Raw genomic sequence first — 25,269 nt, 5'->3', positions numbered from 1 at the left:
TTTCCAAGACGAGCTCAAGTGCGGGGAAACGCGGGAACTTTCTGTAGCTCCTTGTCACCATTAAGGAAGCCGAGAGTGAAGCCTGCCTTCCCCCAACCTAGGTGATTCCTTTCTGACCCGCTCATTAGTTTAAGCTGAGTGGAAGCCGTCTTATGCAGCGTCTGCACCCAATCCCCTGGAGAGCCCGGCCCCGCGAGAACTACATTTCCCAGAGTCCTTCGGGGGTCTGCGTCATCAGTGAGCGCGGCCTTTCGCAAGCGAAGCAGGCTTTGGAGAGCCCGCTGTGGCGGCGGCAACATGGCGGACGTGCTAAGTGTCGGAGTGAACCTGGAGGCCTTTGCTCAGGCAATCAGTGCCATCCAGGCGCTGCGCTCCAGCGTGAGCAGGGTGTTCGACTGCCTGAAGGATGGCATGCGGAACAAGGAGACGCTGGAGGGCCGGGAGAAGGCCTTCATTGCGCACTTCCAGGACAACTTGCATTCGGTCAACCGGGACCTCAAGTAGGTACCGGCTGGAGGGGCCGGCGTCGGGGACCCTCCCGGCGCGCACCCGGCCCCGACCCCGCGCGAGTGTTCCTAGCCAGGGGCTGCCCTCGATTCCGCGCTCGCTTGCTCTCTGTCCCTGCTCTCCAGGCCCATGCGTGTTCCTCGGGGACGCCTCGTCTCCCACCCCCGCTTTCTCGGCTCCCTTCTCTTGGCCTCCCAGTCCTGGCTGTCTCCCGCCGCTCGGGACCTCCGCGTGTGCTCGTTCGGTTCCCGACGAGATGTGCTCTTCCCGCCAACTTCCGCTTCTGGCCTCCGCTTGGCAGGTGTCTCACCTGTAGGCCCTCCGTGCCCCGCCGCGTCTGATGGTACCAACCAGCACCAGCTCAGCGCTGCCGCAGACCCCAGTGCGCTTGGCTTCACTAGCACCAGTCCGTCAGCCTCACGCTGCCCGGTCCCCAAACACGGTAGTACAGGACTTGATCTCTCCCTGCCCCGGCCCCCTCCAGAACCACCTGGTTAGGACCTCACTCCCACTCTGCTCCTGTTCAGTTTCTTCCTCCAGAGAGAGACCTAATCTCAGGCTTTGCCAGCTTAATCGCTTAGGTTTAGCCCCCCCCTTCACCCCCCCCCCCCCATCAATGTGCGGTCCTTTCAGGGTCAGGATGGTATATTTCTTTTTCTTTCTTACAAGCCACGTTCTTCTACTTTCTAAGTGTTGTGTAAGAAATAAGTGAGAGGATGTTTGTGAAATGCCCAGCAGGTAGTAGGAACTCTAATTGGCTAGGTTCTGAACTTGTCTTCCCTCCCTTAAGAAAGTCAGAGGTTAGAATTGCAGGATTTTTGCCTTTTACCTCTCAGAACTGACCTTAGCAGGGAAAGGCATTTGGTAAGATAGTCATCCTGTAATTTCTGGAATGGTGGGATTTTTTTTCCCCCCAACTTGGTCTCCTTAGTAACCAGATGGAAGGAGGAGGTAGAATGGAGGAGGTGGTGACCGAATGATGGGTGGTGCCTCTTTTGATTTTTTTTTTCCCCCTAAGAAGTTGCCATTCTTTTTTGGTGGAAAGCCGGGAAATCACACACCCCTCCTCAACTCCCACATCCACTTGCTGTTCTCTGGCGCGGTGCCAGGTAATACTTTCCCTGCTTGAGGGGATGTACTGGCTGTTCTTTGCTCTCTTCCGTGTGCTCCCTTTGGTAACGTTCAGGATCTTATAACCCTCTGCCATTCTAGAAAGTTCGTATTTCCCTATCGCTTTTTGAAATCTTTATGCAGTAGTGCCAAGAAGAAGGTGGCTGAAGATTCCAAAACGGAGTGTGGCATGAGAAGCTGTTCCTAGAGAGTCTTTTGTTGACAGTTTGAGACTGGCCTCACAGAACATGCTCCTGGAATGTGCTTTTGCTGTTGGCTCACTTTCCCAAGCTTCTCTAGAGTTTTCCTGCTAGACTGAAGTATGTTTGACACAGCCCCCTCGGTGGTGTCTTCCCATTCCATTTGTTTATTTTATCTCTTCTTTGTTTTGTGAAGTTTTACCATCTGTGAGGTGCCATGTACTAGTTTAGCCCTATGTGAATGATAAATAATTATCATCCATTCAGGTACTTGCTGTTCTGCCAAATGTAATGATCTGTATGTGGGTCTGAAAACTCTTAGTGAGAAGCAATGTTACACCACATTTCAAAGTCCCAGAAAGTCACCCTCCCTTCCCGGAGGATAATTTGAATTGTTCAGTCCTGATTTTAGGACTCTTGCTGGTTCCAGTGCTCTTAACTTTTTTCTTCCTTTAGAATGGCACCAGAGAGCTAGGTTTTAAATTAAGATAAGCTCCCAGTTAGGGGTTTTCTTGATTGTCCCTGATCTTAACCTTTTAAAGTATTTCTTCTTAAGAGACTTCTGATGGATAGTTTGAAGAATAGCCTTTGACCAATGTGGTTGGCTAAAAACTGGAGTTTCAGTGGACTCAGGTTTATTTGCTTTATCTATTTATTTTTCAGTGAGCTGGAACGTCTGAGCAATTTGGTAGGCAAGCCATCTGAGAACCATCCTCTCCATAACAGTGGGCTGTTAAGCCTGGATCCTGTGCAGGACAAAACTCCTCTCTATAGTCAACTCCTGCAAGCATATAAATGGTCAAACAAGGTAAGGGAGGCATGTCAGAAATGAAGCTAATATAGAAAAAGCCAAGTTTTTTTACATTTCATAAATGCAGAAGGTGAGGGTAAGTCTTTCTTTCTTTCTTTCTTTTCTTTCTTTTCTTTCTCTTTTCTTTCTTTTCTTTCTTTCTCCCTGATTCGACATGGGGTTACAGAGTTGGAAGTTTTATAATTTCTGTATGAGCTCTTTCAGGGTCCTTTGAAGTCTCTGAGAATTAATCATAATGCTCAGATAATTAATTTTTTTAAAAAGTCCTCAATCAGGTGTATTTAACCTGGAGACTGGATATAGGGAGCAGCTTTTCTGAACCCCTTGAAATCATATGCAAAGTGTTGTGGTATGTGCATTTTTTTTTCCTGGGGAAGGCTTCCTGGCTTTCATCAGATTCGGAAGAGTCCATGACCCCTAGAAGGTTAAGGACTGGTGGTCTAAATGTTCAGCCACTAATATTGTTGATGTCACTTGTACTGTCTTCCCTTCTCGTGCCTGGAAGAACCTCATGAGAGTACCGTTTATTCTGTTATTGCCTACTCTCTACATCTGGGGAAGATTGTTCTAAATGTGCTTCATGAAATTTGCTATTCATGGCTTCCTTCATTAAGCAGGCCTGTGGCATAGACCCTGGGACAGCTGTAAAAGGAAAACTGAACTGTAGTCTAAAAATAACAGTAACAGGCTCTTAAGCCTGGAAACAGTTTACTGACAAGCTCCTTTTGTTTGGGTGCTGTGGGTTGTTGTGTGTATTTTTTCTCCCTGCTGATAAAGAACTAGAATATAGGTTGGAATGATTTTGGAAGCCTTTTTCACTAGACTCTGCTACCTCTCTGGAGACTGTTCTCACAGTTACTGGGTAGGAACTGCTCTGCCCCTCCAGTTATCTGTTGTCTTTTCCCTCTTGTCTGTGGTCCCTTTCCCCCTTGATGAGAGATGAGCATTGTGAGTTTTTCTGGTGTGCAGAATTTTTTTTACTGAGTTTCTCAATAGTATTTAGTGTACTTTGTTTTTGTTTTAATTTTTATTTATTTATGATAGTCACAGAGAGAGAGAGAGAGGCAGAGACATAGGCAGAGGGAGAAGCAGACTCCATGCACTGGGAGCCTGACGTGGGATTCGATCCCGGGTCTCCAGAATCGCGCCCTGGGCCAAAGGCAGGCTCCAAACCGCTGCGCCACCCAGGGATCCCATATTTAGTGTACTTTGATTTGGAGTGGAACCCGGGAAGCTAAGTCTGAGATTTGGGGGCGGGGGGAGGATTTGTCATGGGGTACTAAGGAAAGAACTTGAGCCTCTGATACAGACATCTAGCCAGTGAGGGCTGTCCCCCAAACTCTGGGCTGCCATTGACAGAACCCCAATTTGGTCTTGAGGATCAGGGTGCCCTGTTGGCATGGGGACCTGTCCCTCTCTTGTCCTTTGGCCTGATGTCTGTAAGTCATGGAAGAGATGGCCCAGCGGTTGTAGATTTGCATGGTTCTTATACCAGGTCATCCCCTGGTGTCATGCCAGACCCTGAAAGAAGATTTTGGGCTTGCTTGGTAGGTGGCCCCTGTCTAAACACTTCATCGAATCCATCGATTCTCTGATTGGCTGGTGCAGATCACCTGAAGCACAGGCAGTGGGGCTCCTTGCAGTTGAAGAGGCAGTTCCCAAAAGGAGGAGTTGCAGGGCAGATGAACATTATTTTACTGCCACAGCCAGGCCTGAGACTGTCAGGCTGTCCTCCTTGTTTTCCCAGGGACACTGTTGGTCATCCTTACATGAGTTTACTTAGGGATTGGGTGGGACCTGATCAGTAGGACCCAGAAACTGTATTGGTGTGTCATGTGGGTAATGTTTTTGTAGTAGCCTAGAGCTGTGGAAACTTCTCAGTGGAGGGAAGACTTAGGCCGATTGAGATACCACGAGTGCCTGGGATCCAGTGCAAGTGACTGGGATCCAGTGCAAATGACTGATTTCAGGTTGAAGAAAGGTGGCTTAATCATTCACCAAATTTAATAGCATATTAAAGGTCCCTGCTTTTGACCCTTATATTTGCTCCAAGGTGGAAAAGAAGTTGTATTAAAAAAAAAGAACTGTTGTGTATATGGAACTTCTTGTCCTGGAGATCCTACAGATTAAAATAGTGTTTAAATCCCATAAGAGCAGTGTGAGAGCCGGGGGTTGAGGGGAATTAGTCATGTCCCTGGCCCGGTGAGCTTCTGCACAGTAGCTGCCTGTTCATCAGCTTCCTAGTGCCCCAGCGGAGGGGGTGCTTGGGAGCTGCTTGTATCACTGATCAGTAGAAACAGAGAGAACAAGTAAGAGATCTTTAGTTTGGTCCTTATTGTATAGCTGAGCAAACAGGCCAGTGAACTGACCTGCCCACAGCTTCACAGTGAGACTAGAATTTGCATTTCCTGACTTAGGTCAGTGTTGTTTCCTCTAAACCTGATGCTTTAATCCATTTTGGCTTAAGGTTTTTGACTTTAGAAAACATTTTTCTCCTTCAACATTCATCCTAGAAGCGATTCCTACGTTATCTTTTATTCATGAATCTGTATGCATTTTGCTAATTTGTAATGGTTTATTGAAAGATGGAGATGACAAATGGGTAATACGTGGGTCCCCAAACTATTGCTCTTGTCCAGGGCAGACACCACTAATCACCCTCTGCATGCCTTCCTGCTGAGGTCATCAGGGCTCACAGCTCTGTTCTGGGGCTAGGTGTCCCCTGCCAATTATTCAAAGGTGAGCTGCAGGGAAAACATGCTTTTTATTTCCATTATGATAGATAATGTCCTATTTGACTATGACTTATTTATTCCCTGCTTTTCTCTAGAAAGGATTTAAGGTAGATTATAAGAATACATAAAAACCTTGAGAGGAAAGAGGGAAACAATGGTGAAGATACCTTATGTACATTTCTTTAATAAACTCAAGAAGTAGCCCCAAGAATTAAGCTGGTATTCTAATTTCCAGCTGGGGATATGGAAGCAGCAAGCAATTATATGTGTTTATTTTGCCTCTCCTATAAATGAAGAGAGCTTTTTAATTGCTAAAGCTTTCATCATTCATCATTTTTACCCTCAAAGAGTTTCACCAACATCAGTTGGTGAACTGATGTTTAAACCAGTTGAGTGCATTAACATGTTAAGTGAAGTTTGGGGTAACTTGCCAATGTCAGCTTTACGCACTGTTGGCTAAGAATTGAAGGAAGTGTGGGAAAGGCTTTGATACCACCCATTATGTGATGAACTTTCTGTTTTATGTGCTGTTGGCCATAGAAAAGTCTCGTTCATGCTTAATGACTAATTATTTTCTTTAGGGGCTTTTGTAATTTTTGTAAAGTCAGTCGGAATATTAATTACATGGTAGTTGGCATAATTGTTAGGATAACACATTTAAAAATTAATCTAATCTAATGAAATGATGGCAAATTGCTGTGAGCAGCACTTTGCTCCATACTGAATTGGGGAAAGAATTTAGCTTTTAACTATTATGCACCTATAGATAATTGTTCTGTAGAGGGCTGACAAGCTCTCTTGACGAGAGCAAAAATAATTGGCGTCAGTGCTGTCCTTGCTGTGAGACAGTCGTGTGGACTTTCTGTGGCTTCGTATGTTCCAGTATGCTGAGGGGTATATTAAACTTACTCCAAAGATCCCTTCCTGAAGGTTCCCAGCATCCTGTCGCCAGGCTTTTGTTTCTGACTTTGAATTTTTTCATTTGTTTGTGGTAGAGGCCGCTTGTGCATTTGCCTGAAAAATTGCTGAGACTGCAGCTTTTCCCAGGGGAGTCCTGAAGCAGACAAGCCCCCAAAGTGTCACTTGCTTCGCAGGTTGGGAAACGGGCCAGGAGGAAGGTGCCACCACTGCCGCCGCCTCTGATTTGTTTTTCCATGCTTAATTTTTCATTTTTATTAGAGAAAGAGCTGCTTTTTATTCCGAGAACATTCAGTTGGCAAGTCTGAAGGCATTTCCTCCAGTCCACCTCCCTAACTGCTCTTACCAGAATTTAGTTAAATGGCCGTAAGTTACTATAACATTCGTCTCGCTCAGATCCATCCTTGAAAGTGTTCCCTGTATTTCTGTGTCTTGGAGCTAACAGGGGTGGGGCTGTTTGAAATTGAGCCTCTTCCTTTAGGGACCCTGGCCTCTTTTATGTCCCTGAGGAGAGGTGCTCTGTCTGTCTTGGTCCCTGCTGGGAGTCCCCAGCACCTCGAGAGGCGCCTGGTACATAGGAAGCAGTCAGTTAAAATCACTGAATGAATGAAAGAATAAATAAAAGTGTTTTATATTGAATTTTTAATTTACAACCCCTTTTGTGGTTTGCTTGCTTGTGTTTTTAGAGAAGCACGGATAAGGACATTTCCATTTTTGGCCATTATTGAGAAACCCAGTTGCACTCCTTGGAGATGAGAGACAGTCTGAGATCCTGTGCTGGAGGCGAGGGCTGGATTCCAGAAGGGTAATTTGGAAGGACAGGGTAAGGTCAGTTGGTGAACTGATGATAAGCTTCTTGAGGGCTGAGGTTTGCAGTTTTATCTACGATGTTTGTCACCCGTGTGTCCTTTCTAAGAGAGCCGGCTTAACAGTCTGTGCATTAGGAGGGGACTTGATAAAAGCCTTTTGGAGTCGACCACATCAGGCTAATTTGAGCTACGGCACCTGGTGTCAGCTGCTGTGTGGCAGCTGTCGTTTTGGCAGGACTGAGAAACCTGGGAAGAGGAGAGTCAACCCCATCAGCCTCTCGGGTTGTCTCTCTCCATGTATTGTCAATTCTAGCCTTTTCCCTACCGCCAGGCCCATCCCTGACTCATTCCTCTCGCTGATATGTGTTTGAGGACTATAGATTCATTAAGCACTTCGTGAAGACAGTCACTTAGATAGATGTCCCCCCAAACCTTAATCGTCACGAAGTAGGACCAGGCACAGATTGGGATTGTCCTTATTGTTAGCAAAAGTGCCATTCTTAGGGGTGTTCTTTCACCAGCATCCAACCTTCATAGCCCCTGGCCCTTCAGAATGGGCTTGCTTCTGCAGTGAGTTTGACTCTAGGAGTGGCTGCCCTGGTTAGCCTTGAACCCTACACCCTCTCCCTCTCTCCGCAGCCCCAAACCTTGATACTGTGGGAGTCATTATATAAAGAACAAAGAGTAACACAGACAGAAAAAGACAACAAAACAAAACTAATCTTCTGGATTTTTAGATACGGTTGGAATCAGATGTAAAGGAGAAAGTAGTGAAAAATGTCTGGCTTCCATTAAGTTCTGGAGTTAGGCTACCTGAGTCCTGATACAGCGCTGCACTTACTCTTTCTTGAACAGGTGAGAAAGAAACTCTTAAAACCTCAGTTTCCTCCTCTGAGAAATGGGGATAACACTAGTGTTTGTATTATAGTGCCGGAGTGAAGACAGTGTGAAGTAATGCACATAAAACACGTTAGGATGCCTCATATACAGTGAGTGTCTATAAACGGTAGTTATAATTCCCAGGCATGATTATAGTGTATGTGTGTATTTATTTATGGAGTGGCAGTATTGCTCAGCTGTTAAGAGCATGGGCTGCAGAGCTGGACCACTTCAGTTCATATCCTAGCTCTGCTGTCTGATAGCTGTGAGGCTCACCTCTCTGGGCCTCCGTTTTCTTTTCACTGAAATGGGGATGATCATTGTACATACTTCAGAAAGCTATCATGAGGCTGAATGAGGTAATACAAGTGGAGCACGTTCCTGGCACAGAGTAAATGGTCTATAGGGGCTGATGTCATCTTGACAAACAATGATGAGGACAGACCTCCAGGCAGCACTGGCCTGTCTTTCCGTGATTTCTGCTCTATCACACAGCTTCCTGAACTTGATTTTGGTCTATTCTCCTGAAATTCTACAAATCAGAGATTCTTTTAGATAGTCAGCACTTTTCTGTCCAGGGGAAGCCTGAGTGTAGACATCAGCAGTTCACATGTTGATCGGAACTGGCAGGAGGGGGATCTTTCCTCAGAGAACCTGGAGGTTGGGTGAAGGGTTGGGTGGTCAGTAGGGAGGGTAGCTAACCTCTTGGTGGGCAGCCCTGGATTTTGGACAGGGTAGGATGACATGTGGGGGTCGAGGGGCAGCAAAGGCAGGGCGACAGTCCTGGGAAGAAACCACAGGAGGAATGAGAGGACTGCAGAGAAGGGGTTGGGAAGGGCAGTCTTTTGCTCAGGGCAGCCCATTTGTCCATAGTGGGGAGGGACCCTCTCATGTGGGCACTCGGTAAGGCCGGGCTCCGGGAGCTCAGTGTTCGGACTGGTCTGTAGTCCTCTTTGCTGGTGGGGAAACTCTTGTGACCTAGTCTAGGATTTCTCGCATTGTCTCTTTAGGAAAATGCTTGAACACTAAGGCCGGTATAAAAAGACATTTGCATCCTGTGCACTTGGTAAATTGGGTGCTTGCTACCAGCCGGGCTCTGGGGTCAGATTCTTTGAGGGTTTGAATCCCTAGCTCTCTCTATCAGCTTCATGACTTGGAGCAACCTATCTCTGTCTTAGCCTCCTTAGCAGTCAGAGTGGTTAATAACAGCTCCTATGTTGGGGCTGTGGTGAGGATTGAGGGGCTTATTTACCCCCTCCATCTCCACTTAGCACCTAGAATGGTACATGGTGTGTTGTGGGCACGCTCCAGACTTAGCTAGTTCTACTCTGTTTCATATTTTCATATTTTTTGGTGAAGTGTTTGAAAGGCAGCATGTAGTTATGGCAGCATGGGACAGAGGTTTTGAGGGACTAGTATTTAGTTTTGCCATCCACTGCCTAGCTTTGTGAGCTGCTGTGTGAGCTTATGCCAGCGGGTTTACTCCTCTGGGTTCTGGCTTCCTTGCTGGTAGAATGAAGATCTCTCAGGTCCCTTTCTGCTTGAGCTCAGAGAGTCAGTGGAGTTACTTGTGCATTTCTGTGGTTATGGACATGAAACCATAACCTGGGGAGTGGGAAGGAGTAGTATTTGTTCAGTGGCGTTTCTTTCTTTTTTTTTTTTTTTTTTCAGTGGCGTTTCTGAAGCATGATTGTTGTGTATGCATCTCAGGATGTGCCAGGACAGAGCAGTAGCCTGGAGGACTGTAGTGGAAAATTACCTTCCAGAGGTTCTCTAGGCGGCAGTGGCCTCCTGTAACACACTAAGTGTAAATGTTAATGAAAATCAAGTGATGCCCCTGTAATTCTAAACGGTTTCTATCCCAAGGCTTTGGCCTAAGTCCACATCTTTACATTCTGCTACTAGTTGTGGTTTCTGAAAATTGCCACTTTATTGTTGCCTGGAATCAGTTTTGTGATTCTCTCATTTTTTTCCCCCCTAAATGAACAGGAACTCTGTCTAGAAGCCGCCCTGGGAGGCTGCAGAGGCTACGGGATGGGTGTCGCACCTGCCCTCAGGAGTCATTGTCTGTAGGGGACTCATCTTGATTCCCTTTCTGGCTGTCTTACATTAGCCTTTTCTGGGCTGATTAGGTTGGTGTGGTTTGTCAAAAGCCTTCTGTAGATTGTAACCAGAGCCTGGAAAGGGCACTTTCTCTTCTCTTCCAGGAATGTTTAGTAGAAAGGAAATTGTCCCATATCATTTTTCTTCATGGTGAGTTGCACATTGGTGGTAGGGATGGAAGCATATCATTACAAGTACAGAAAGAATCTGATGTTACGCCTCCCCATTTTCTTGTCTGCCCTCCTTTGTGGTGGTGTGAGCCAGGGCAGAGCCACTAGATAATTAGTGCTTCTCTTCCTTTGGATGAGCCTTTTCTGGGCTGCTTCATCTTTTCTGCAGCTTCACTTGGCAGCCACACACCGATGCCACCTTACTCCATCGCCAGCCTAGATCTCTCTCCTGAGGTCTGACCCACGTAGCAAAGTGCCTGCCAGGCATCTGCACTGGGAGACTCGGGCCTATGAGGCTGGAAGCCCCCCCCCCCCCCTCCTGCTCCTGGTGCTGGGCCCCAGCCAGGTGCCCAGACCCTCATACCAGCTGACCAAGATCTATTTTGATTCTACCTCTTGAAAACCTCTTACTCTCTCCTTCCCATCTTGACTACTCTTGCCTGAGCCCAGGCCCCCATAATTGCTTGGGACTATGCTGCAGTCTCCCTGCTGATTTTCTGCCCATTCCTACCCCTTTGAATCTATTTTCCTCTCCACAGCTCCCTGGGGATCTTGAGAACGTAGACATCTGATTGGTTGCTCCTCAGCGGTTTCTTCCATCTCTCTTAGGATTAATGCCAACTCCCCAGCTGGCATTTGGAGACATTCTAGTCATTAAATTGAGGGGCCTGAGTCCAGAAGCAGACAGCCCTTTGGGCAGATTCCTTAGCCTCAATTTCCTGATCTGTACACAGCATGCACAGGCCTGCCTCTTAGGGTAGCTGTGAGGAGTCCATGAATCCTACTCTTGCGTGTTTTACACAGAGCCTGGCATGTTGCCCGTTTACCATCCACAGTCCGGGTATAGGACTTCATGAACTGACACCAGCTTACTTCTCTAGCTCCTGTCCTTCCTTTTCCCTTCTGGAAAAAAACAAAAACAAAAACACAAAACTCTTTATTATGGAAAATTTCGAATATGCACAAAGGTAAGTACAGTTTGGTTTAGTGGCAGGTGAGGCTCTGAGTACTTTAAAGCAATTCTCAGGCGGGTCATTTCATCACGAAACTTCAGTGTTCAGCTTCCTCTCTTGCCACTCTGCCTGTTCTCAGCTACAAAGTTAATCACAGATCCCCTTGGAGCCATGATTGTTTTTCATCTTAGGGCCTTTGCACGTGTTCTTCTTTCTTTCTTTGGAAAGCTCTCGCTCACCTTGGTCTCAGCTGAGTTGTTACCTCCTCTGGGAAGTCTTCTGAAATGTACCCAAATTAGGTCCCAGTATTTACACCTCTACAGCTTTTCCCCTATTCTGACTTTTTATGACCTCACAAGATTAAGCCTCTTCCTGTACTAGAATTTAGACTGGGAACCTCAGTTGGCTGGACTATAAATGGGCATAATACCAATCTTGGTGCTAATCTGAGTTTCTAGAAAATGTGCAGTTCGTGGTTCAGGTAGGATACATATAGTGGCATTTAAAAAATAGTAGTTATTGCCAGTGCTGCTTCTAAAGGTGTCATAAAACCATAGCTTCTAAATTTTTTCCTCTTTTCCTTTTTAGATTATTTATGTATATGTTTTTCCTTCTGAATTTGCTTCTGTTTGACTTTTTCAGGTTGTTGTTGTAGGGGAGGGATGGGGGTGAGTGCCAAAGGCTTTCCCCTGAATTCTCTGGCAGCCAGACCCTCTGCCAGGAATACCTGAGGGAGGGAAAGCTACGCTTCTGTCCAGCTCGAGCCGCTGCCTGCATTCCCCTTTATTCGGCTTACTTTTGCTGCAGTCACTTCTTTGTTTTGGGAGGCTTCAGCTCATTGCAGTTTCCTGAACTTGGGAGAGCTGGTTTTGGAGTCTGTCCCTGGGCTCCGCCTTCTGCTTTTCCCTGCTGATTTGATAAAGTAAATAGAACTCCCGAATACCCTCACTTCTCCAGGGGACAGCTGATCCATCTGGTCAGTTCTGGCAAGTCAGTAACTTTTGTCTCCCCCTCCCTTTGTTGCACTGGTAAACTTACCGCAATACAACCCTGTGGGTTGGAGGCTGTTTCTGAAACCCCTAGCTTCATTCATGCCTGCTCTTGGTAGCCTACTGGTTGCCATCCTGTCTGCCTGGAGCACTTGACACCTTCTTGAGTGTCTTCTTTTTTAAAAGATTTTATTTATTTATTTATTTATTTATTTATTTATTATGAGCATAGAGATGAGCATGAGCGTAGGGATGGGCAGAGGGAGAGGGAGGAGCAGATACCCTGCTGAGCAGGGAGCCCAGTGTGGGGTTCAATCCCAGGACCCCAGGATCATGACCTGAGCCAAGGCAGACGCTTAGCTGACCAAGCCACCCAGGCGCCCCTTGAGCGCATTTTTCTATCGTTTCCTCTGCCAGCCTGATGAAAATGTTGCTTCAGAGAAGCCTCTGGAATAATCGGGCAGAGCTGATTTTGTCTGTTTTTGCCCCATAGCCTCTCAGCAGCTGTACTGATCATACCATGCCACAGCTGCTTGCTGTCCAGGTCTGTCCCCTTTTCTCTAAGGTTGGGACTGTGGCATCATCTTTGAATACCTGACATCTGGCACATAGTAGACACCTAGTAATTGAGCCTTGCCTCCCTCCCTTCCCCACTCTGCCGTATTTCCAAACATTTCCCAGGGACTCTACCTCCTTTGGCTAAGTGTAGGATCTCAAAGGGATGTCAGTGATCTGGTAGGTCTTTGCCCCTCATTTTAGAGAGGGAGACTTCTTCAAGGCTATCCTGCCAGCCCTCTAATTGGGACCCACAGTACTGGGAGCTTGGAAAAGGAATGTCAGCTAAATGTCCAGAGCACCAGAGAGGTTCCTGCAGCTGGTAAGGCCCATTAAAATACTATCTTTAATCTGCGGTTTTGCAGCCATTGAACCCCTGTCAGTGAAGCAGGAGCAGTGGTCAGTCCACATGACCCCTGGAAGGGAACCACTGGGGACAGGTGTGATTCAAAGACAGTTATAGCCTGTGTGCCGAGTGAGGGTGTGTAGGGCGCAGACTGGCCATGATGTGGCTCAGAGGAATTGCCCTGACTGCCATGCGCAAAGCAGCCCCAGACCCTGAGATTCTGCGAGGCAGGCACCTTCATCTGCCTTAAGCTTTGGATATGGTAATTTGGGATCTTAGTAACTGAGTGGCATCTTTGCAGGGCATGCCATGAAAAGAACAGGACTGCCTTGGTGCCCCTTACTGCCCTTGCTGGCTGGGGTGGCTGTGTAAGTATGGTTGTGTAATGATAGGTGCCAGGCCCCACTTTTTTTTTTTTTTTCCCTTTTCAACAGGAATTGTCTTCTACTGAGTTCATGAGATGCTGTTTGCTCGTATCTTTTCCCCATTAGTCTGTGTCTACCTGTTTTAGGGTTGGAGAATTGCGTTGTACCCTAATTGTTTTTGGTCAAAATAGCAGTGATTTCTCTGATTACTGATAACTTGTTAGTAGTTGCCACCACTAAGCATTCCAGGCTTGGTTCTCTCCTGATAACTCTGTGTATGGTAGATTTTGGAGGGTTGGAGGCTATAGATTTTGAGTCCGTGGATGCATTCACAATGGTTAGACTTGTTTTAAAATGCTCAATCTTAATAATTCCCAAACTGTGCTTTTGGGTAGTGTGCTCTTTTCTAGGAAGTATCAAATCCATCCATTCAGTGCTTACTTATTGAGTACCTGCTATGTTCCGGGCACTGTTCCAGACACAGCAAATTAAACTGATAAATTCCTGTCTCCCATCTATATCCAAATCTCTAACTTGATCACACGACTTGACTGCCCAAAGCACCTGGTTTAATAATAAGAATAATAACGTTGGTTTTCCCCCCATCCCCCTTTAATTAGGGGCCTTTATATGTCTCAGTTTACCAGTCTTTACCATCAGAAAGGAGCATAACTCATGGCATGCTGGGTGACTTAACTGGCATATGTAACTGATCTAGAACACTGTCTGAACATAGAGGAAATTGTGTCTTGGAGTCTTGATATCTTAAATATCATCCTGTTTTTATAGCTTGGTGCATTTTAATTCTGTCATATGCTTAATGCAAATGCAAATTTATTGCTAGTAATATACAGTTTTCTGGTTTACTTGCCCTTGGCATGTCTCCTATTTGCCCTTATCCTGGTCCATTGTAAGGCTGCATTTGCTTAAGGGGTTCTCATTGATTTCTAGAGGACAGTAAATATGTATCTTATGTTTGTGTCCAGAGGGGGAAAAAACAGTCACTCAGCTTCAGAGTATGCCCTCCTTGCAGCTATTGACCTCAGACCTGACCCAGTTGGTCTGTTTCTATCATAAGAGAACACTCCGTGTGTTCTTTGTGATAATGCGTTAGTGATTCTTATTCACGCCTGGGTCTGTTTAAACTTCATTTAAATACCTGAAGTCTTGAGGAACGATTTTGCCCATGGGTGACAGTGGCCTTCTGTACTGGCTTCAGCACCTCACCCGGGGTCAGGCTGGGCCCACTGAGTGCACTGTGCTCTCTGATTGCTTGACTGCCTGCCTGGTTGTCCATTCAATTATTTCTCCATCTCACCATTTAAAGCCACGCTTTATAATTCAGTATGCTTCCTGCAGTTGAATGCATTGATTCCAAATCCTGCATCATCCATAGTGTCTGTGATGAGAATTAGAATCACCTGAGTTTCAGGAGAGAACAAATTCTCAACTTCTTCCCAGGGAGCAGAAAACGATTAAGTGACCATTGACTAGTTATGTTTAGTGATTCAGTTAGATGTGCATTTGTCTGTTAAAATCACTGCAGTAGTCTCTGTATGTTATGGTTTCTCTCCACATTTCTCCACCTGCAAAATCAGTTTGAAAACACTTTTTTCCTTGGGGGATGAGTGCACTGAGCACCGGGCCAGTGCTTAGTAGGCACTCAGCGGTGTTAATTTTCCTTTGGTCACCGTGTATTCCCATCCACTGTGCCCTCCACCCTAAACATGTAACTCTTGCCAGCAGAGACATTCCTCTTTAGCTAGGTCACCCCCAGGCTTGGTATGGATAGCAAAAATGCTAGCCCTGAATGCCTTTAAGATATTAAAAGAAACCACAGAGGATTATGGAGGCCAGTACTTTCCTATTCCTTGTTTTCCCAGTCTAAAACAGAGCAGTCCATGTTCATTTTAATTGCTTGGATGAGCTCAAACATTGAGATTTTAATGCATTTTCACAGTAGCTCAGACGGCGTAACTACATTATTCTGCTGGCAGTTCATTGGAATTCTTGGCCAAAATGCTGTACTTGGGGACCTCTGCTTATAAACCTGGGATGTGGTAATTTCCCAGCAAGATGTATTGTGGGGAATGTTGTGTTTCCTGTTGAGATTTCCTCCAGACAGTGAAACGTTGTCCTTCTCAGTGCTGTAGTCATGGGCATGGATTGTTTTCGAGGAAGGTTTTCAAAGCTTTTGGTTAGCAGAGGTGTCTCGGGGGAGTTGCTTTTATTCTGATGAGTCACAGAATGGGAAAGGCCTCTCAAAAGCCTCCAGTTTGCTCTTGGTCCTGATGGAACATTGATGGTCCCTGTGCCTGGTGTGGGCTGGTGGGCAGGTCCCAACCACTGCACCACCTGTCCCTTGCTCCCACCCTGTGGGTAACAGGCCAGCCTCACCATGGGTGACATGTGGAGAGCTCTGACCAGTGGACAGCTAGAAATGCCAGACTCCAGGGTCGTTAAGGAAAACCAAAGCTGAACCAGGCAACATCCCTGCCTTCTGGCGTTTTTGCTGAGTCTACACACCAGCCGCCCTAAGCCCTCACGTTTCTGGCACTATGCTTATACTGTGGTTTCTGGCACTTAGCATGGAGCCCCGTACAGTAAACACGGAGTGAGTGTTTGTTGCCAGATGGATGAGGGCATGCTCCCACCCTACTTTGGGCCATCTTGTATGGCTGGGTCATTTGCAGTAGTCTCCTAACTGGCTTCCCTATCTCACCACCTCCTGTCTTTCCCCGCACTGTCAGAATGACCTTTAAAAATGCAAGTTTGATCACCTAAGTCTCCTGCTTAAAATGAGTCGATGATTACTGTGGTAGCATTAAGACATACTTCACAATGTAGTTTGTAACGGTCTGAATGTGACCCCTGTGCCCTGGCACTTAGCCACCTTGAAGCACCATACTTAACCTGTTTGCCTTCCTCCCTTCACTCATCCTGTTTAAATGGGCTCCACACCTCCTTTTTTGTTTGGCTCATACTTTCTCATTTTTTCTCGTCTTTATAATCACATACTTGGGAGAGTCTTTAAGTCCCAAATCAGGGTACCCTACTGTGTACTTCTGTAGCCTGCACCGTTTCCCACATCATGGTGTGACTGACTCCCATTGAGCTATAAGTACTGATTGCTGGGACTGGGGACAGGGACACGTCTGCCTGTTTGCATTGTCTTTCCAGTGGCCAGCAAGGCCCATCAGAAGAAAACCAAGCAATAGGACATTTCTAGTTAAATAAGTCACTTAATTATCTTTGAAGTCAATATTATAATTTCTAATTAAATGTGTTTTTGAGGGGAGAAGGTGGGGGCTTAGGTAGGATTTCAGGTCCTACTTTCTTTAGGCTTGGGTAGAGATGACTTTTAACCACTGTGTTTCCTGAGCACACAGCTGCTGAGATGTCTTTATTTGGTTTATGCATTCCACTCACAGCTTGACTTGCTGAAGGATAATGCATATTAAGTTGTTTTTTTTTTTTCTTTTTAAACTAGTTTGGGGATACAAACAGAAGGCAGATTATCTTGATTATTTTGAGGCAGATATGAAAAGGGCAAAGAAAGCATACAGTGAAAGTTATAGAGGTCCTTTATATTTAATTTAGTACTTGCTGCTTCTCAAGCTTGGAAACATTCCTCCTCTCATCAGCCCTGGGAGAGGCAGCCTAGTGTGGCCTTAAAAGCATGAGCTCTGGGGCCAGATTACCTGGGTTCAAGTCCTGCTTCTTCCCTCTATTGCTTGTGACCTTGGGCAACTTACTCCTGTTTCCTGATCTGTAAAATTAGATTGATAGGGATCCCTTGGTGGCGCAGCGGTTTGGTGCCTGCCTTTGGCCCAGGGCGCGATCCTGGAGACCTGGGATCGAATCCCACGTTGGGCTCCTGGTGCATGGAGCCTGCTTCTCCCTCTGCCTGTGTCTCTGCCTCTCTCTCTCTCTCTCTCTGTGACTATCATAAAAAAAAAAAAAAAAAAAAAAAAATCCAGATTTCCTCCTGGGTATAAAAAAAAAAAAAAATTAGATTGATAACAATATCTCCCTCAGGGTTGTTGTGAAGATCAAAAACCCATCCTATGTGAGGATCAGAAGCAGATCCCTGGGTGGCTCAGTGGTTTAGCATCTGCCTTTGGACCAGGGAGTGATCCTGGAGTCCCGGAATCGAATCCCACATTGGGCTTCCTGTATGGGGCCTGCTTCTCCCTTTGCCTGTGTGTCTGTCTCTCTCTCTCTGTGTCTCTCATGAATAAATAAATAAAATATTTAAAAAAAAAATAAAAGAAGCATGGCTGGGTAGCTGTCAGAGAAGCTCCCTTATTGCCAAAGATTCTCTAGTAACACTGCATCTTTGCCTTATTTCACTAAAGAGGGAACTCCCACTCCTAAAAGATCAGTGACTCGCCCCCAGCCACAGGTGTAGGTGACCAGGGGGATTCATACATCATCTGATTCCCTGATCCATTTATTCTGTAGTCTGCTTTTGCTGTCTCAACAAAGTAAAATTTTGGGATAGAAACTTCCAAAGATTTACTAACAATTATAGAGTCTATGTTCCTGAGCATTTATATAAATCACAGAGGTCATTGTCAATAATTTAAGTATATAAATGGGCTGGCAAAGGAGAATCTCTTACATGAATCCTAACTCCCTAATTTACCTGTATTATGTTATATTTGCAGGTATAAATTTTTTTTTTATGGTATTGGCTTTAAATTTGAGTGGCTAAAGCATAACTGAGCTCCACAAACCTTTAGGACCACAGACATGATATCTGATCTTGGTTATCACAGCACTCATCCATTCTTGTGGCTTCTGCTACCGTGTGGCAGAGACAGCAGGGAGGGAATTTAAGCATTTGATTGTGGGGAGGGCCGAACTGCATATTCTGTGCCTGTTACTTTTTCACTCTCTCCCACTCTCACTGGTGCTTACCTGTTTTTATTTGATAAAATATGTGTTATAAAAGAGGCCCTTCACAAAAGGCAGGAGTTCTCAATTTGGGGTTTGTGGTCAGGCCTCTGTTGGGTCCTTGAAAGTATGTAGGCAAACTTTCCAGGAGAATAAGCCTTAGCTATCCTCCAGGTTCTTTCAGAGGTCTATGGCTCCAGCAAGTTTAAGAGCCACCACTATGGAGGAAGAGTATTTGTTCTTTTATTTAGCTGGTAAACAAAGCATTTTATTAATAAAATATTTACACCCTTCTTTCAGTACAAGTTTTTTAGTGATTGAGCATGTTTTACTCTGAAAATTCTTATAGAATACTGAAGCTGAAACAATATAGTTCTAAAGTATGCCAAATCAACCTTCATTTGCAAAAACTATCTCCTACCAGCATAAGTATAAAAAGCAAAATCTTACAACAAAAATCAGAAGGTCTAGGAGAATTGTTCTTTTTATATCACGTCACCTACAACTCCCCCTGACCCAGCCTGGATTGATCCTGCCAAGGCTGGCTTCAGAGGGCCAGGGCCAGCAGGTGAGATTTTGTGTGTGTGTGTGCATATGCATATGTGTGTGCGAGTGTGAATGAGGTCTTCGTAGTTCTGGCTTCCTATCTGATCTGAGAACTTGTTTCTAGAGTTGTGTTTCACCCTCCATCTCATGGCTTCACCATTTTCTTGTCCCTCCTTCGAATGGTCCTTCCTTTGCCCTCCCTTTTCTTCCCTAAAGTGTCTTTCTGTGTTGCAGAAGTGTTTGCAGACACAGGAGGCTCATATCGGTCCTCGTTGATGAAGGGTAACTCTGGGGCTGCTTTGGGGTGATGTGGGACAAAGGTAAGACTTGTGGATCTCTTCCTCTGAAAGAAAGGAGGAAAATGTTTCGAAACTGTATTTGAAAGTTGAATTTTGAAGCTGAGTAATGTAGTAAGATTGGTGGAGTCTGATGAGTTTCCTGCAGAAGCTAAGAGGGGGTGACTCTGTAATGAGGGATCCACAGAAACATGATAATTGAGTGGGATTGTAACTCACTGGGATTGTAGTGGTCCCAGTAACACACACTATCTCTGTGTGCTCAGTCCCTTGGCCAATGGAAAGGACACGTGTGAATTGGCTTGCATAGAGTTTGCGTGATGGCACACCCGTGTCCCCTGGGCATAGATGGAATCTATAGCTAGACGTGTGAATTGGCTTGCATAGAGTTTGCGTGATGGCACACCCATGTCCCCTGGGCATAGATGGAATCTATAGCTAGAAACCCAAGGTGCTGCTGTACAGCTTTTTTGTCCATTCTTATTTGTTCCTGTGGCCCGGCTTCTTCTGGCTGTGTCTGTGCTGGTGGTCATGTGTTTGCAGTTCTATGGGATGGTGCATCACTGCTACTTCACCCCGTAGCAGGGATCCACTAATTCTGCCACTCATCTCGACACTTGGGATCACATTTTTGCTCCTCACTTATGCTTTTACAGAAGGAATGGAAACTGAATTTTCATTAATTGGTTAATATTCTTTCCACCTTGAACCTCCCCTCCCTCCCTGGCAGGGTAGATATGTAGACTGAATCCAGGCTCTGCAGTTTATTTACTGTGTGACCTTGGGCAGGCCCCTGGGTCTCCTTTGAGCTCAGTTTCCACATCTTTAAATGGGAGTGATAATAGTTCTTACCTTCTTGGGTGATCGGCATTAGGTAAAGAACTTACTAGGTCTGAGTAAGTGTAAGCTCTCAGGAGCTTGCTAATGAATTATATTAGCAAAGATTGATACTAATAAACTGATACTAACCTGACGTCCTAAGAACAATTCCCAGGGGGTTGGTAAGAGAGGGCATGAGGCCCAATCACACATCTCAGTAGACAGAGATCTCGGGCTGTGTTTTGGGCAAGGCATATTAATGGCTGCTCCCCCCCCCCCCCCCCCCCCAGTCTTTGCTTTCCCGAGGATTTATTTCCAACCATGATGTGTAAATGGCTGTGGGTGTTCAGGCTGTAATGGATCTTGTGTTTAAGGCTTCCATTGTCACGGCTCAGCAGAACCTCCCTCCGCCCGCCCCTCAGATGGCTCAGCGCGTGACTGCACCTCCTCTGCCCCCATCACCTGCCAGCTCCGATTTGGGGGCTGTGACACACAGCCTTGGAGCGGTTGGCAGGTTGGCCTTAGGAGAAGCTAGGCACTGGAGCTTGCCGGTGCAATTTGTAATTGATTAATTTATTTAATCTAACTATCTTGTATAAACCTGAGAAGATAATTATGCACAAATTACTATTTGAACTTGAAGCTTGTCTTCCTTTAACTAAGCCCCATGCTGGTCTATAGCTCTTCACTGAAGTCATTCTGAGGGTGATTCTTTCTCCTCTTGCCCTCCCTGAGATTCCAGCCTCTATCCAAAGTAAATACTCTAGTTTGAGTTAGAAGCTTTTAAGAGTGGGAAAGCACTTGTTTGGATTCTGATCCTGTAGATCACGTCTCACTTGTGGAGAACTGTTCTCTTTTATCTTCATCTGTGAGTTAATTTCATTTTCTCCGATGTAGTGAAGATATGTCGTCCATCTACCACCACTGCTGCTTCGTTCTTTCAGATACGGCAGGATTTCCAGGACGAGGCCAGAGTGGGTTTATTAGTTCTTTTCAGGGATGGGAAGGCAGTGTGGACAGTGAGGAGGAGCACATGCACCAAATTCCTTCTGTTTTACTGGATGTAATGTGCCATTGATTGTAAGATGCCTCATTACTTTCATTACTTTATGTACTACTGAGAAAGACAAAGCATGGCCATAGATAAATTTTCAAACACCATGATCATAAGATGCATCGTGATTTCAGAAGGTTTTAGAATAAGTGAAATATGCTATACTGATAATGGGGTCTGGTTATAAAATCCTTAGCTTGTCACTGAAGTTGTAGAGTTGTGCATTTGGAGGGCCCAGATGTTTTTGTCATATAATGCCCTTCACATGACCTTCCAATTGCTAAAAATAATATGCACTTTGCCTCTCTTTGCGTAGGGAGAGGGGACGAGAATCCCTATATAGTATGTGTCATATCACGCTTTTTATGTATGGCTCTCAAATGCTCACATTCAACATATTTTTCACTCAGCCTAATATAAAGATTTTACTTTCATAATTGGTGGCCAAGTCTTCTGTAATTCTTAATGTTAAAAAAGATAAGATTGGTATGTTTGATATTTTTTTCCCCTTGGGCACAGAGCATTCCATTTTTGTGAATATGGGGAGCCACAGTCATGACCTCTCCATCAGGGTCATCAAGGAGAGGCTGAGGAAGTTGAGGGGGTGCACTGATTTTTCTGGCATCTCAAAAAAGGATAAACTCAGTTTTCTGCCTTCAGAGGGCTTACCGGTACTAAATTCAGGGAGTCTTTTTATTTTGATCAGTAATGCTTGGAGTCACCTGCTAGAAAACCTCAGGTGTAGGCAGAATTTTCTTGTCGCTAATTTTGTATCTGGAAATTGAAGTTGTTGCCTCTCATTGGCTTTGATATGTGCTCATATTTATCCTAGAGTAATTGAAGTTTACTGAGGTCTCACCTAAATTATTCCTGATTATTTCAGACAGAAGGAAACTGGCCACATATGCAGGGAAACATTTAAATGCCATACCGAGGGCAGCCCAGGTGGCTCAGCAGTTTAGTGCCACTTTCAGCCCAGGGTGCGATCCTGGAGACCTGGGATGGAGTCCCATGTCGGGCTCCCTGCATGGAGCCTGCTTCTCCCTCTGCCTGTGCCTCTGCTTCTCTCTCATGAATAAATAATAAAATAAAATCCTAAAAAAAAAAGCCATACCGAGTGGGTCTGTGCAGCCCAGCTTTGTGTTCCTTCGTTAAGGTATACTGAGCACTTTCATACTTTCTCTGGGGCTGTGCCTGTGTGTGATTCCCTCATAGAAATGATTGTCACAGTACATGATAGCCCAGACTCCCACCCGTGATCTCACTTGGTCCTCCCAGTGACTTGTGAATCAGGCCAGTTGAACATGGCTGTCCCTGCTGGTTTGCTGAAGACCTCAAGGCTCATGGAAGGCCTTGCCTGAAACCAGACAGCTTTGAATTGTCCACAACCTGGGCTTTTTCCCTGACCCTTTAGAGTTTGAGGAGATTCAGACAAGCCCCAACACTTTAAATAATCCTGCTTCATGGAATTGGCTGAGGATCATCACGGGTGATGCAGGCTTACTTTTGCCTTTGTCTAGACTCCTTTGGTCGCAAGGAAGAGATTCACTTGAGTTCATGGGAGCAAAAAGGGGGCATTTATTGGGTGTGTTTTGGCATCAGCAGGAAATAGAGCCAGGCCTTCCCAAGCAGTTGGCACCAAAAATCAGAGATCTCAGGAACCAGAGCAACTGCTCAGCCAGCCTTGGCACTCCAGGACTGACCCATGGCTCCTGTCCTGCCTCTTTGTGTGTCTCTATCAGGTTTTCCAGTGCAGGCAGATGCTGACAGGTGCCCTTGGTGGAGTGGGACACCCTGGACCTCTGACTTTACAATACTTATGTTTTGGTGAACTGTGGGCCGGATAAAGAACCTTTTAGTTCCACACTCCAAGAGAGAGTCTGGAGTCCACTGTTTTTTTTTCTGGTCTAATGACTGTGTCCACGGAGATGGGCCACACTCAGAGGAAGAGGTCTTGTGGAGGTAGCCCAGGGGCGGCCTCTGCTGTGCCCTCCGTTCCCATGTCTGTACCTTCCTCTGTTTGACTCTGAAAGTTGGAAAGTTGCTTTTCGAAGTGGCACTTACCTGCTGGGAAGGTTGGAATACTTTCCCCTAGCAGTACTCGTGTCATTGCTGGGACGGAAGATGGGTCCTTGCCTGATCGTCCACCAGCGTTGTCTGCCGCAGGGGTCGGAGTTCTATTCTTCCTCTTCCCTGTCATGACTGCACCACTAGGAGTCCGTTCAGATGTCAGAAGATTGATCTGAATTGCTTGCAGGAGCAGGGTATGTTTTAGGACTAACAATGAGCTGCAGAAACTGCCGGCATTGTCCTGTGTAACCAGGGGTCTGTGATGAACACAAGACATGAACAGTGTGCCGTAGTTACTGTGGTGGAAATGGGAGCGAGGGTTCTGCCTTTTCACGGGGAGGGTAAAATCTCAGCGTGAGCTCCGCAGTTGTGTGCCCTGTTGACTGGGCACTCGGGCTCTGTCTGAGGCCAGGTCACACTCTGCCTCAGCCACTTCCTCCCTGGGGCTCTTGGGGCAGATGGCTAACCCCTTTGTGCCTCCTCCTCTGCAAGACGGGCCTCACCACAGCAGCTGCCTCACTGGGTTGTGGCGCGGGTTCAGTGAATTGATACACATAAAGGAATTAGAATGATATGTGGCATATAATAAGGGCTCAATAAATAGCCATTTTTGGTTTTTAAAGATTTTATTTATTTGAGAGAGAGAGCGAGAGAGCATGAACAGAGGGGAGAGAGAAAAGCAGCCTCCCCACGGAGCAGGGAGCCTGATGTGGTGCTTGATCCCAGAACCCTGGGATCACAACCTGAGCTGAAGGTAGATGCTTAACTTACTGAGCTGCCCAGGTGCCCCAGTGCTGTTTTTCTTAGAATTTTTAATCATTACAGTTGTACTGGGGTGGGCGGATGCTCGACCGACATGAGATGTTTGCATTTTCGGTGGATTTAATGGTCCTGGCTGCTCTTGACTCCCATGAATGGATGGATGGGTAATGGGGAGTCCACTCTGCACTGACTTGAGTCCAGATGCTTTACCCTTCTTATTTTGTCTTGGAAGCAGCTTGTCAGTGCTACCAGTGAGTGTAAGGCATCTTAATAGCAGATTTCATTTGTGGTTTGGAGGATGAGTTGACCCACATCTAAATCCTTCTTGATTTAATCGTCTTTGCTGTCCTGTTTGATCTTGTAAATATTAATTTCGTCTGGTCGTATATGTGGTTTTCAATGGTCCCAAGGTTAATTACTGTATTTTGTTTATGAAGTACTCATAGAAGGGTAGGCACGTGGTGGAGACCTTACAAAAGCTCAATCCCAGTTGTGGCATGCAGACTTGCAATGAGACTTGATGAGCATTAATAAGAAAATAACTTCCAGTTCCTTATAGATTTGGCTTACAACATTCCTGTTGGAGTGTGGAAGAAATATTTAGGGTATAACGATTTTATACTGTTTGCTGTTTGTTGACAGAAGTGAGGAATACCTTGTCTTGTCTCCAAAGAATGCTCAGAGGGAACCCCAGCATGGGCATTTGGGAAATGTTTCCTGAGGACCTACTGTGTGCAAGGCTGTGTGTGTTTAACTCTTTGGGGGCCTAGAGAAGACAGGACGCTGCCTTCACAATGCTTCCAGCACAGTGAGAGGAGAGGTGGGACACAGATCCATGTGGCTTAGGGCAGCAGGTCATAATCACCTGGTAGGCACAGAGGGCTCCAAAGATCTTGTAGAGGAGACCATTGTGGTGAGTATACCCTAAGGAAGACTAGGAGAGGGGATGTTGACCTGCCCCAGAAAGATATCTGTGCTTTCAACAGGTATATATGGAAGGTAGGGAAGAGGACAGGAATCTTCCATTCTAGGTAGAGAGGACAGTTTGGGCAAATGTAAAAAAATTAAAATCTTAATAAACTAGACTTTCTAAACCTTTCCAATCTAAAAAAATTAGATTCCCATGCTACCATCTTGATTTGTGTGTGTTTGTTGGCCATATTCCCATATCATTCTTACTTTCAGTTACTTGATATTTTTTAAATAGGTTAACTTTTTTCTTCATACATTTGCTTTAAACAGGAAACTTTGTGACATTTAGTTATTTGTCATATATGTGTTCTGGTAGACATTATAATACATAGGTAGTACTAAAGTGAAAAACTTTGTTCACATGGGAACTAGGCAGGAGTCACCTGGTAAGCACCGGTGGT

The 25,269-nt window shown here is 45.7% G+C and overlaps 1 protein-coding gene across 1 annotated transcript in view; it reads left to right on the top strand.

The window, feature by feature from the left end:
• The first annotated feature begins 273 nt into the window (after positions 1–273).
• MED27 (mediator complex subunit 27) overlaps positions 274–25,269 on the top strand; it is a 196,862-nt gene continuing 171,866 nt past the window's right edge. Inside the window, exons 1-2 of the mRNA XM_041724572.1 lie at positions 274–500; positions 2,481–2,625. Of these exons, the coding sequence (XP_041580506.1) occupies positions 298–500; positions 2,481–2,625 (348 nt within the window). The 5' untranslated portion in view covers positions 274–297. The remainder of the gene's footprint in view (positions 501–2,480; positions 2,626–25,269) is intronic.

Source organism: Vulpes lagopus, chromosome 12, assembly GCF_018345385.1.
Source record: "Vulpes lagopus strain Blue_001 chromosome 12, ASM1834538v1, whole genome shotgun sequence".
Lineage (NCBI taxonomy): Eukaryota > Metazoa > Chordata > Mammalia > Carnivora > Canidae > Vulpes > Vulpes lagopus.
The sequence above is the reverse complement of the archived record's forward strand: the minus strand, read 5'-3'. Positions and strand labels throughout refer to the sequence as shown.